General features: G+C 47.3%; 2 protein-coding genes across 2 annotated transcripts in view; one reads left to right on the top strand and one right to left on the bottom strand.

Moving 5' to 3' along the window:
• LOC134862848 (transient receptor potential cation channel subfamily M member 1-like) overlaps positions 1 to 12,582 on the bottom strand; it is a 62,856-nt gene that overhangs the window by 30,616 nt on the left and 19,658 nt on the right. The window contains 7 exon segments of the mRNA XM_063880947.1: positions 1,062 to 1,202; positions 1,318 to 1,368; positions 6,712 to 6,846; positions 6,969 to 7,163; positions 10,068 to 10,168; positions 10,314 to 10,386; positions 10,726 to 10,849. Coding sequence (XP_063737017.1) covers positions 1,062 to 1,202; positions 1,318 to 1,368; positions 6,712 to 6,846; positions 6,969 to 7,163; positions 10,068 to 10,168; positions 10,314 to 10,386; positions 10,726 to 10,849 — 820 coding nt within the window.
• Positions 150 to 975, top strand: LOC134862641 (uncharacterized; the record flags this gene model as incomplete). Its single annotated transcript, XM_063880651.1, is given in 2 exon segments — positions 150 to 692; positions 736 to 975. Coding segments are annotated over 2 exon segments (783 nt in total), but the record flags the coding sequence as incomplete, so codon positions are not given.

Below are 12,582 nucleotides of genomic sequence, written 5' to 3'. Positions count from 1 at the left end.
ACATCAGAACTTCATCCAGAACCATCAGAACTTCCCCCAGAACAATCAGCATCAACACTTCATTCAGATAATCAGAACCACCAACACTTCCTACAGAACCACCAGCTCTTCCTCCAGAACTATCAGCACTTCATTCAGAACCACCAGCTCTTCCTCCAGAACCACCAGCACTTCATTCAGAACTACCAACACTTCCTCCAGAACCACCAGCACTTCATTCAGAACCACCATCTCTTCCTCCAGAACCACCATCTCTTCCTCCAGAACTATCAGCACTTCATTCAGAACCACCATCTCTTCCTCCAGAACTATCAGCACTTCATTCAGAACCACCAGCTCTTCCTCCAGAACTATCAGCACTTCATTCAGAACCACCAGCTCTTCCTCCAGAACTATCAGCACTTCATTCAGAACCACCAGCTCTTCCTCCCGAACCACCAGCACTTCATTCAGAACCACCAACACTTCCTCCAGAACCACCAGCACTTCATTCAGAACCACCAGCTCTTCCTCCAGAACCACCAGCACTTCATTAATAACCACCATCTCTTCCTCCAGAACCACCAGCACTTCATTCAGAATCACCATCTCTTCCTCCAGAACCACCAGCACTTCAGTCAGAACCACCACCTCTTCCTCCAGAACCACCAGCACTTCATTCAGAACCACCAGCTCTTCCTCCAGAACCACCAGCACTTCAGTCAGAACCACCAGCTCTTCCTCCAGAACCACCAGCACTTCATTCAGAACCACCAGCTCTTCCTCCAGAACCACCAGCACTTTAGTCAGAACCACCAGCTCTTCCTCCAGAACCACCAGCACTTCATTCAGAACCACCAGCTCTTCCTCCAGAACCACCAGCACTTCATTCAGAACCACCAGCTCTTCCTCCAGAACCACCAGCACTTCATTCAGAACCACCAGCTCTTCCTCCAGAACCACCAGCACTTCAGTCAGAACCATCAGGATCATTAGCACATCGGTCAGAACCATCAGTACCATCAGCATCAGTCAGAACCATTCAAACTCTTTCAGTTTTGAGGTGCGTTGGATTTGCTCACCCTTTTCAGGCCGTACAGGTTGTTGTACAGTGCCCTGAAGCTCTTCCTGGTGTAGTTGCAGCGGTACGCCCCCCCCATCAGCAGCTCCAGAACCAGGCCGATGTCAATCAGTGTTATCTGGTAGTCAGGGGGCAGGTTCCCCTGAGTAGCAGCACATATTAATACATATATAACGTCTTAAGTTATTAAGAACCGATCAGCTTTATGATGACTGTGTTCATATTAAGAGCTGTTTCAATGTGAACATCAAACTGACCTTCTTCACGTCTCGCACCACGAAGTGCAGCGTGTTCGCCGGACCCAGCTTCTGCAGACATGAATACATGAACACATGAACACATGAACACATGATTCAATTTCAAGGTTTTATTGGTCATATGCACAGCAGATACAGCGTATATGTTGGCAATGAAAATCTTATGTCCCATGCTCCTCCAACAACTCAACATACATGGTGCAGATAAGATAATAAAATAGTGCAAAAAGAGAGAAGAATATTTACAATAACAACAATAAAGATTTGAGGATGTGAAATATATACATATGTGGAATACATTGAGAGTATTTACATACTTTACTCTGTGAATGAGGAGGTATGGACAGATGCATATATTACGTATAACAGATGTATATGGCAGATATGTGTAATATATAGATATGTGTACTATAAACAGATATGTATGGCAGATGTGTATAATATATATATATATATATATATGTATGTGTGTACTATAAAAAGATGTGAGTAGACATTCACACAGCTCAGGAGTTCAGCAGTCTTATAGCCTGTGGTATAAAACTGTCTCTGAGTCTGGTGGTCTTGGTCCGGATGAGCACATGAGCACATGAACACATGAACATATGACCCAGCTTCTGCAGACATGAATACATGAACACATGAATACATGAACACATGAACACATGAACCTGTCAACTGGACCCCCTCCCCACACAACTTGTTAAAGTCTTCCTCCCCTCTCTGGTCCCCCTCATTTCTGCCATCATCCACTCCTCTCTCACCACTGGAACTGTCCCTACATCCTTCAAGACTGCTGCAATCACCCCAATTCTGAAAAAAACCTGGCGCCGACCCCTCCGACTACAACAACTTACGTCCTATCTCAAATCTACCCTTCATCTCCAAAATCCTGGAAAAAACAGTTGCCTCCCAACTCCATGCTCACCTATCCCACAATAACCTGTATGAACAGTTCCAGTCTGGTTTCCGCCCACTCCATAGCACTGAAACAGCGCTCATCAAAATCAACAATGACCTCCTAATGGCAGCTGACTCTGGACTCCTCACCATCCTCATCCTCCTCGACCTGAGTGCAGCCTTTGACGCCATCTGTCACACCACCCTCCATTGGCATCACCCACACTCCATTAAACTGGTTCACATCTTACCTGTCTGGCTGCACTCAGTTCGTTCAACTCAAATCCTTTAAACCCATCCCCTCCGCCGTCACTTCAGGTGTGTATATACTTCCACCTACGAAACATCAATCGCCTCCGCCCATCCCTTACCCCCCACACTGCCGCCATCCTTGTCCACAGCCTCGTCACCTCCCGTCTGGATTACTGCAACTCTCTCCTCTTTGGCCTCCCTCAAAAAACTCCATAAACAGCTGCCCGCATCATAACTCGGACCCCCTCCATCCACCACATCATTCCTATCCCCCAACAGCTCCACTGGCTCCCGGTTCAGTTCCGTATTCAATTCAAAGTCCTCCTGTTAAAATTCAAAGCCATCCACAACCTCGCCCCCCCATATCTGTCCGACCTCCTCCATGTTCCCACTCCCTCCCGCTCCGTCAGATCCTCTTCCGCCATACACCTGTCTGTCCCCTCCGCCCGTCTCATCACCACGGGGAGCAGAGCATTCAGCCACTCCCGTCCTTGGAACTCATTACCCCCCCAACTCAGAGACATGGATTCATTCCCCCATTTCAAAACACATCTGTTCAAAACTGCTTACTCCACTTGATATCACTTCCTCTGTCACCCTCTATTGTTTTTATTTGTTACTTGCACTGTTGATTCCTTTTATTGTCTTTGTGTGTGTACCATGTACGGTGTCCTTGAGTGCCGAGAAAGGCGCCTTCAAATAAAATGTATTATTGTTATATGATAATGAACATATGACCTAGCTTCTGCAGATATGAACAACGCTTTACCACACTTGTGATGGAAAGAGGGTTTTGTTACGGTTTAGTTTCCTGTTTTATTTAGACTTTTCCTGCCCGCTGTCCCGGATGTCTGATTGTGATCATCTGCTGCCCCTGTGTTAATCCCCCCCCCCCTCCAAGTTGTGTCTCGTCTTGTCTTCCCATGTGCTCCTTGTGGTGGCCGTTGTTCCCATGATTGTTCTAGTCGTTTTTCTCTTGTTTTTTCATTAAAGCTCGGTGATTCCTTACATAACTGCTGTTGGCTCCTGCCTCACTACCACACCCTGACTGATCTGCTGTTTCAAAGGAAAGGTTACTGAGCTGGGAACCTTTTTTATTAGATTCATATAAATGAACATTATATTTCATATTGTTATTAATATTATTGTTATTATACTACTCTATTCTATCCTTCAGTAACGTGAGTATTTGTTTAGGTTGAAGAACTTTTACTGATGATTCAGAGATTAGAGATGATGGATATTAATCTGATGATGAGAATAAAACTGAAAAACACACAAAGCTTCAGTCTGATCTGCTCTCAAATATCTTATAATATAATATTTTATACTAGACTATATTACATTATATTATATTATATAATATAATGTAATATTATGTTATATTATATTATGGAGCCCGGCCGGGCACAGCCTGAAAAAGCAATGTGGGCAACACCTCCGCTGCCCCGTCCCGCGGGCCCACCACATACGGGAAACAGAGATGGGGTCTGAGCTCTACGCACAGCGTCGGCTCTGGAACCTTACTTCTGGATAAGGGTTGGACTGTATTCTTCTCCGGAGTTGCCCAAGGTGTGAGGCGCCGAGCGGTTGAGTGCCTCTTTGTTGGAGTTTACCCCAGTGGCAAGAGGGTCGCCTCCCTACGCCTGCGGGTCATGGGGGGGAAACTCTGGCTGTTGTGTGTGCTTATGCACCAAACAGCAGTTCAGAGTATTCGCCCTCTTGGAGACCCTGAAAGAACTCCTGAAGGGGACTCCTTAGTCTTGCTGGGAGACTTCAACGCACACGTGGGCAATGATGGAGACACTTGGAGGGACGTGATTGGGAGGAACGGCCCCCCTGATCTGAACCGGAGTGGTGGTTTGTTACTGGACTTCTGTGCTAGTCATGGATTGGCCATAACAAACACCATGTTTGAACATAAGGATGCTCATAAGTGTACGTGGTACCAGAGCACCCTAGGCAGAAGGTCCATGATCGATTTTGTTATCGTATCATCGGACCTGAGGCCGCATGTTTTGGACACTCGGGTGAAGAGAGGGGCGGAGTTGTCAACTGATCACCATCTGGTCGTGAGTTGGGTCGAGTGGCAGGGGAAGACTCTGGACAGACCTGGTAAGCCCAAACGTGTAGTGCAGGTGAACTGGGAATGTCTGGAGGAGTCCCATGTCCAGGAGGCCTTCAACTCACACCTCCGGCGGAGCTTTTCAGGCATCCCTGTGGGGGCTGGGGACATTGAACCAGAGTGGGCAGTGTTCAAAGCCTCCATTGCCGAAGCTGCGGCGGGGAGCTATGGTCTCAAGGTCTTAGGTGCCTCAAGGGGAGGTAACCCTCGAACCTCGTGGTGGACACCGGTGGTCAGGGAAGCCGTCCGACTGAAGAAGGAGGCCTTCCGGGATATGTTATCCCTGGGTACTCCTGACGCTGTTGCAAGGTATCGACGGGCCCGAAGGGCAGCAGCCTCAGCCATGGCCGAGGCAAAGCAGCGGGTGTGGGAGACGTTCAGAGAAGCCATGGAGAAGGACTTTCGGTCGGCACCAAAGTTGTTCTTGGAAAACCGTCCGACACCTCAGGAGGGGGAAGCAGGGAACCATCCAAGCTGTATACAGTAAGGATGGGGCGTTGTTGACCTCAACTGATAGTGTGTTAGGGCGGTGGAAGGAACACTTTGAGGAACTCCTGAATCCGACAACTCCGCACTCTATGTTAGAGGCAGAGCTGGAGTATGAAGGGGGATCAATTCCAATCTCACGGGGGGAAGTCACTGAGGTAGTTAAACAGCTCCACAGTGGCAAAGCCCCGGGGGTGGATGAGATCCGCCCAGAAATGCTGAAGGCTCTGGGTGTTGAGGGACTGTCATGGTTGACACGTCTCATCAACATTGCGTGGAAGGCGGAAACAGTACCGGAGGAGTGGCAGACCGGGGTGGTGGTTCCTCTCTTTAAAAAGGGGGATCAGAGGGTGTGTGCCAATTACAGAGGCATCACATTACTCAGCCTCCCCGGGAAAGTTTACTCTAAGGTGCTGGAAAGGAGGGTCCGGCCGATTGTCGAACCTCAGATTGAAGAGGAACAATGTGGATTTCGTCCTGGTCCTGGAACGACGGACCAGCTTTTCACTCTCGCAAGGATCCTGGAGGGGGCCTGGGAGTACGCTCATCCGGTCTACATGTGCTTTGTGGATTTGGAGAAGGCGTATGACCGGGTTCCCAGGGAGATACTGTGGGAGGTGCTGCGGGAGTATGGGGTGAAGGGGTCTCTACTCAGGGCCATCCAATCTCTGTACTCCCAAAGCGAGAGCTGTGTCCGGGTCCTCGGTAGCACGTCGGACCGCTAAGGATTGCACCACTGCTGTTTGCAGATGATGTGGTCCTAATGGCTTCATCGGTCTGTGACCTTCAGCACTCACTGGATCGGTTCGCGGCCGAGTGCGAAGCGGCTGGGATGAGGATCAGCACCTCCAAATCTGAGGCCATGGTTCTCAGCAGGAAACCGATGGACTGTCGATTCCAGGTAGGGAATGAAGCCTTACCCCAAGTGAAGAAGTTCAAGTATCTGGGGGTCTTGTTCTCGAGTGAGGGAACAATGGAGCGTGAGATGGGCCGGAGAATCGGAGCAGCGGGAGCGGTACTGCAGTCGCTTTACCGCACCGTTGTGAGGAAAAGAGAGCTGAGCCAGAAGGCAAAGCTCTCTGTCTACCGGGCCATCTTCGTTCCTACCCTCACCTATGGTCATGAAGGATGGGTCATGACCGAAAGAACGAGATCGCGGATACAAGCGGCCGAAATGGGATTTCTCCACAGGGTGGCTGGCATCTCCCTTAGGGATAAGGTGAGAAGTTCAGTCATCCGGGAGGGACTCGGAGTAGAACCGCTGCTCCTTCATTTTGAAAGGAGCCAGTTGAGGTGGTTCGGGCACCTAGTGAGGATGCCACCTGGACGCCTCCCTAGGGAGGTGTTCCAGGCACGTCCAGCTGGGAAGAGACCGAGGGGTAGACCTAGGACCAGGTGGAGGGATTATATCTTTTTGCTGGCCTGGGAGCGCCTTGGAATCCCCCAGTCAGAGCTGGTTGATGTGGCCAGGGAAGGAGAAGTTTGGGGCTCTCTGCTGGAGCTGTTACCTCCGAGACCCTGACGGAAAAGCGGGAGAAGATGATGGATGGATGGGTTTTATATTATATTATATTAAGGCCTGATGTGTTCATGTTCACATCTTAGCATTGATATCGAAAGGTGTGTGTGACCGTGTTGTAGAGCTCCTCCAGGCGGGGGATGGTGAGGAAGTGATGGATGTTCACTCCGTTCTCAATCAGCAGCTTTACAAAGTCCACCCGGTCCAGAACCAGAGCATCCATCATGGCCTGCTCCAGAGAGTTCACCTGCCAGGAGTACAGAACTTACAGTGAGTGCTGGTTCAGGCTGACCAGGGACCAGCTCCTGGTTCGGCTGTTCTTGACTGTAATAATAATAATAATAACAATGATAATAATAACAATCTCACCCAACTGAGCAGCTCTAGTTTCCTTGGGTCTGTCTCCTCCGGAGGCTCCGGTTTGGTTTTTCCTCCTTTTCCTTTTTTCCCACGGGTTTTCCCCTTCGCCACACCCCCTCCCCCCCCCCCCCCACCCCCTCCCATCCCTCCCGCTCGTTGGATTCCCGGACTCTTCGGCCGGTCCATGGCTGAGGGCCTCACCGGCTGCAAACACACCAACACACACTTATAGACTATAGATCTATACCACACAGATCTATGCTCTAACAGATGTGTGCTCTAACAGATCTATGCTCTAACAGATCTATGCTCTAACAGATCTATACTCTAACAAATCTATGCTATAACAGATCTATACTCTAACAGATCTATACTCTAACAGATATGTGCTCTCACAGATCTATGCTATAACAGATCTATGCTCTAACAGATATATGCTCTAACAGATCTATGCTCTAACAGATCTATGCTATAACAGATCTATGCTCTAACAGATATATGCTCTAACAGATCTATGCTATAACAGATCTATGCTCTAACAGATATATGCTCTAACAGATCTATGCTCTAACAGATCTATACTCTAACAAATCTATGCTATAACAGATCTATACTCTAACAGATCTATACTCTAACAGATATGTGCTCTCACAGATCTATGCTCTAACAGATCTATGCTATAACAGATCTATGCTCTAACAGATCTATGCTCTAACAGATCTATGCTCTAACAGATCTATGCTATAACAGATCTAAGCTCTAACAGATATATGCTCTAACAGATCTATGCTCTAACAGATCTATACTATAACAGATCTATACTCTAACAGATCTATGCTCTAACAGATCTATGCTCTAACAGATCTATACTCTAACAGATCTATGCTCTAACAGATCTATGCTCTAACAGATCTATGCTATAACAGATCTATGCTATAACAGATATATGCTCTAACAGATCTATGCTCTAACAGATCTATGCTATAACAGATCTATGCTATAACAGATCTATGCTATAACAGATATATGCTCTAACAGATCTATGCTATAACAGATCTATGCTATAACAGATCTATGCTATAACAGATCTATGCTCTAACAGATCTATGCTATAACAGATCTATACTCTAACAGATGTGTGCTCTAACAGATCTATGCTATAACAGATCTATGCTCTAACAGATCTATGCTATAACAGATCTATGCTATAACAGATCTATGCTCTAACAGATCTATGCTATAACAGCTCTATGCTCTAACAGCTCTATGCTATAACAGATCTATGCTCTAACAGATCTATGCTATAACAGATCTATACTCTAACAGATATATGCTCTAACAGATATATGCTCTACCAGATCTATGCTATAACAGATCTATGCTCTAACAGATCTATGCTCTAACAGATCTATGCTATAACAGCTCTATGCTATAACAGATGTGTGCTCTAACAGATCTATACTCTAACAGATCTATGCTCTAACAGATCTATACTCTAACAGATCTATGCTATAACAGATCTATGCTATAACAGATCTATACTATAACAGATCTATGCTCTAACAGATCTATACTATAACAGATCTATGCTCTAACAGATCTATGCTCTAACAGATCTATGCTATAACAGATCTATACTATAACAGATCTATGCTCTAACAGATCTATACTATAACAGATCTATGCTCTAACAGATCTATGCTATAACAGCTCTATGCTATAACAGATCTATGCTCTAACAGATCTATGCTCTAACAGATCTGTGCTCTAACAGATCTATGCTATAACAGATCTATACTCTAACAGATATATGCTCTAACAGATATATGCTCTACCAGATCTATGCTATAACAGATCTATGCTCTAACAGATCTATGCTCTAACAGATCTATGCTATAACAGCTCTATGCTATAACAGATCTATGCTATAACAGATCTATGCTCTAACAGATCTATGCTCTAACAGATCTATGCTATAACAGCTCTATGCTATAACAGATGTGTGCTCTAACAGATCTATACTCTAACAGATCTATGCTCTAACAGATCTATACTCTAACAGATCTATGCTATAACAGATCTATGCTATAACAGATCTATACTATAACAGATCTATGCTCTAACAGATCTATACTATAACAGATCTATGCTCTAACAGATCTATGCTCTAACAGATCTATACTATAACAGATCTATGCTCTAACAGATCTATGCTCTAACAGATCTATACTATAACAGATCTATGCTCTAACAGATCTATACTATAACAGATCTATGCTCTAACAGATCTATACTATAACAGATCTATACTATAACAGATCTATGCTCTAACAGATCTATGCTCTAACAGATCTGTGCTCTAACAGATGTGTGCTCTAACAGATCTATGCTCTAACAGATATGTGGCCCAATTCCAAACCACAACCTACCCATTCCACCTCCTGCACACTGAACTCTGTTTGTAGTCTCACTTGCAGCTGAACGAGGCTCCTCTCAGGTGGGGAGTAACTTATTAACTTATTTTTAACAATGGTTTTGATCAGCATCTCTTGGACTAAAAAAATAAAAAAATAAACGAAATAAAACATTACAAAAACTGTATTGGCCTTTCTTTTTTGTAAACGTGTTTTAGCTTTTAAATCTGAAGTCTAGGAGCTGCTTCTTCTTTGCAACAGGCTGTAAATAACCACCACTTTATAATAGAATTCCCACATTCACTGTTTCACTGTTTTCTAGACTCTGGATATGATCCTGAGTTCCAGACGGGGAACATGAAGGAGTGTCTGTATGAAGATATGTCAGGTCCCTCTTGCTGTGCAGTTTATCAGGGAATGTTTGAAATGTTGGTTAACGGCGTGTTTCAGGACCAGCTGACCCTACCAGCTGGGGGTCCTGTCCGGTAGAGCAGCAGGTTAAGTCAGGATTGATGCGGACTCACTGTTGGAGGGTTTTGATAATCTCGCCCCCCCTCCACACTTGTTGGTTTGGAACGCACTGAATGTGATGGACACTCCGCGCAAACGTGCAAACTGAGGGGTAGGATGTGTGGGGCGGTTTGGAATTGGGCCAGAACCACACAGATCTACACTCAAACAGATCTCCACTCACGGGCCAGTGGTGTCCGTAGACGAAGATCTGACTGCGGGCGATGTCCACTCTGTTCCAGGCCAGAGCCAGACTCAGCTGATCAGAGGCCGAGGCGTTAGTCCCTACACACACACACACACACACACACACACACACACACACACACACACACACACACACACACACACACACACGAACACACAGTGTAAACACTCTGCAGACATTGATGAGGGGTTTTATTTATTTATATTTTGACCAGGGAGTCACCTTTGAGCAGAGCCGTAAGGATGGACATCTCGATGTCTTGCTGTCCCTCTGAGCCCATCCTGAACACCGTGATCTAGACCCCCCCCCCCCCACACACACACACCTTTAGCTACATGCTAAGCTAACCTGATCTGTTCTGCTGTTTGAACCCCTCCTCCCTCAGCTACAGGACCCGTTATAGTATTCAATAATCTCTGCAGGTCTCTATAATCTGGCTGAAGTGGATGAGGGGCCAGCTTTTCAGAGGCAGCAAAGGATTGTGGGATTAAATAAATAAATGGCCAACCTGGGTCACAGAACAATCTCCATTAGGAGCGTCACCACGTTAATGTGCCGTTACATAAAGACCACATTACCCAGGATCCATAGCAGGGAACCCATCACAATGGAAATAATTAACATGCTGGCCTACCAGAGCCCTCTTCTTCATGCACTCCATCACCATGAGGAAGATCTGCTGCGCCTGGCTGCGGCTGTAAGTGAACGTCTTCTGGATGGTGACCAGCAGCTGGTCCTTCTCACTGTCACCCAGCAACCTGAGGAGGAGGAGGAGGAGGAGGAGGAGGAGGAGGAGGAGGAGGAGGAGGAGGAGGAGGAAGAGGATGAGCAAGAGGAGGAGGAGAAGGAGAAGGAGAAGGAAGATGAGGAGGAAAAGGAAGAAGAGGAGGAAAAGGATTATAAAAACATGTATTAAGCACCAAAGGAGAAAGTAAGTGGTGGTTAAAAGGAGACACAATACTCTTAGAGGTCCCTGTGTCAGTGGACCCTCAGGTTAGTGGACCCTGTGTTAGTGGACCCTGTGTTAGTGGGCCCTGTGTTAGTGGACCCTGTGTTAGTGGACCCTGTGTTAGTGGACACTGTGTTAGTGGACCCTGTGTTAGTGGACCCTGTGTTAGTGGACCCTCAGGTTAATGGGCCCTGTGTTAGTGGACCCTGTTTTAGTGGACCCTGTGTTAGTGGACCCTGTGTTAGTGGACCCTGTGTTAGTGGACCCTCAGGTTAATGGGCCCTGTGTTAGTGGACCCTGTGTTAGTGGACCCTGTGTTAGTGGGCCCTGTGTTAGTGGACCGTTTTAGTGGACCCTGTGTTAGTGGACCCTGTGTTAGTGGAACCTGTGTTAGTGGACCCTCAGGTTAGTGGGCCCTGTGTTAGTGGACCCTCAGGTTAGTGGGCCCTGTGTTAGTGGACCCTGTGTTAGTGGACCCTGTGTTAGTGGGCCCTGTGTTAGTGGACCCTGTGTTAGTGGACCCTGTGTTAGTGGACCCTGTTTTAGTGGACCCTGTGTTAGTGGACCCTGTGTTAGTGAACCCTCAGGTTAGTGGGCCCTGTGTTAGTGGGCCCTGTGTTAGTGGACCCTGTGTTAGTGGGCCCTGTGTTAGTGGACCCTGTGTTAGTGGACCCTGTGTTAGTGGACCCTGTGTTAGTGGACCCTGTGTTAGTGGACCCTCAGGTTAGTGGGCCCTGTGTTAGTGGACCCTGTGTTAGTGGGCCCTGTGTTAGTGGACCCTGTGTTAGTGGACCCTGTGTTAGTGGGCCCTGTGTTAGTGGACCCTGTGTTAGTGGACCCTGTGTTAGTGGGCCCTGTGTTAGTGGACCCTGTGTTAGTGGACCCTGTGTTAGTGGACCCTGTATTAGTGGACCCTGTGTTAGTGGACCCTCAGGTTAGTGGACCCTGTGTTAGTGGACCCTGTGTTAGTGGACCCTGTATTAGTGGACCCTGTGTTAGTGGACCCTCAGGTTAGTGGACCCTGTGTTAGTGGACCCTGTGTTAGTGGACCCTGTGTTAGTGGACCCTGTGTTAGTGGACCCTGTATTAGTGGGCCCTGTGTTAGTGGACCCTCAGGTTAGTCGGCCCTGTATTAGTGGGCCCTGTGTTAGTGGACCCTCAGGTTAGTGGACCCTGTGTTAGTGGACCCTGTGTTAGTCGACCCTGTGTTAGTGGGCCCTGTCTTAGTGGACCCTCAGGTTAGTGGGCCCTGTGTTAGTGGACCCTCAGGTTAGTGGACCCTGTGTGAGTCGGCCCTGTGTTAGTGGGCCCTGTGTTAGTGGACCCTCAGGTTAGTGGGCCCTGTGTTAGTGGACCCTGTGTTAGTGGGCCCTGTGTTAGTGGGCCCTTTGTTAGTGGACCCTGTGTTAGTGGACCCTGTGTTAGTGGACCCTGTGTTAGTGGGCCCTTTGTTAGTGGACCCTGTGTTAGTGGACCCTGTGTTAGTGGACCCTGTGTTAGTGGGCCCTGTGTAAGTGGGCCCTCAGGTTAGTGGACCCTGTG

This window comes from Eleginops maclovinus, chromosome 4, assembly GCF_036324505.1.
Source record: "Eleginops maclovinus isolate JMC-PN-2008 ecotype Puerto Natales chromosome 4, JC_Emac_rtc_rv5, whole genome shotgun sequence".
Lineage (NCBI taxonomy): Eukaryota > Metazoa > Chordata > Actinopteri > Perciformes > Eleginopidae > Eleginops > Eleginops maclovinus.
The sequence above is the reverse complement of the archived record's forward strand: the minus strand, read 5'-3'. Positions and strand labels throughout refer to the sequence as shown.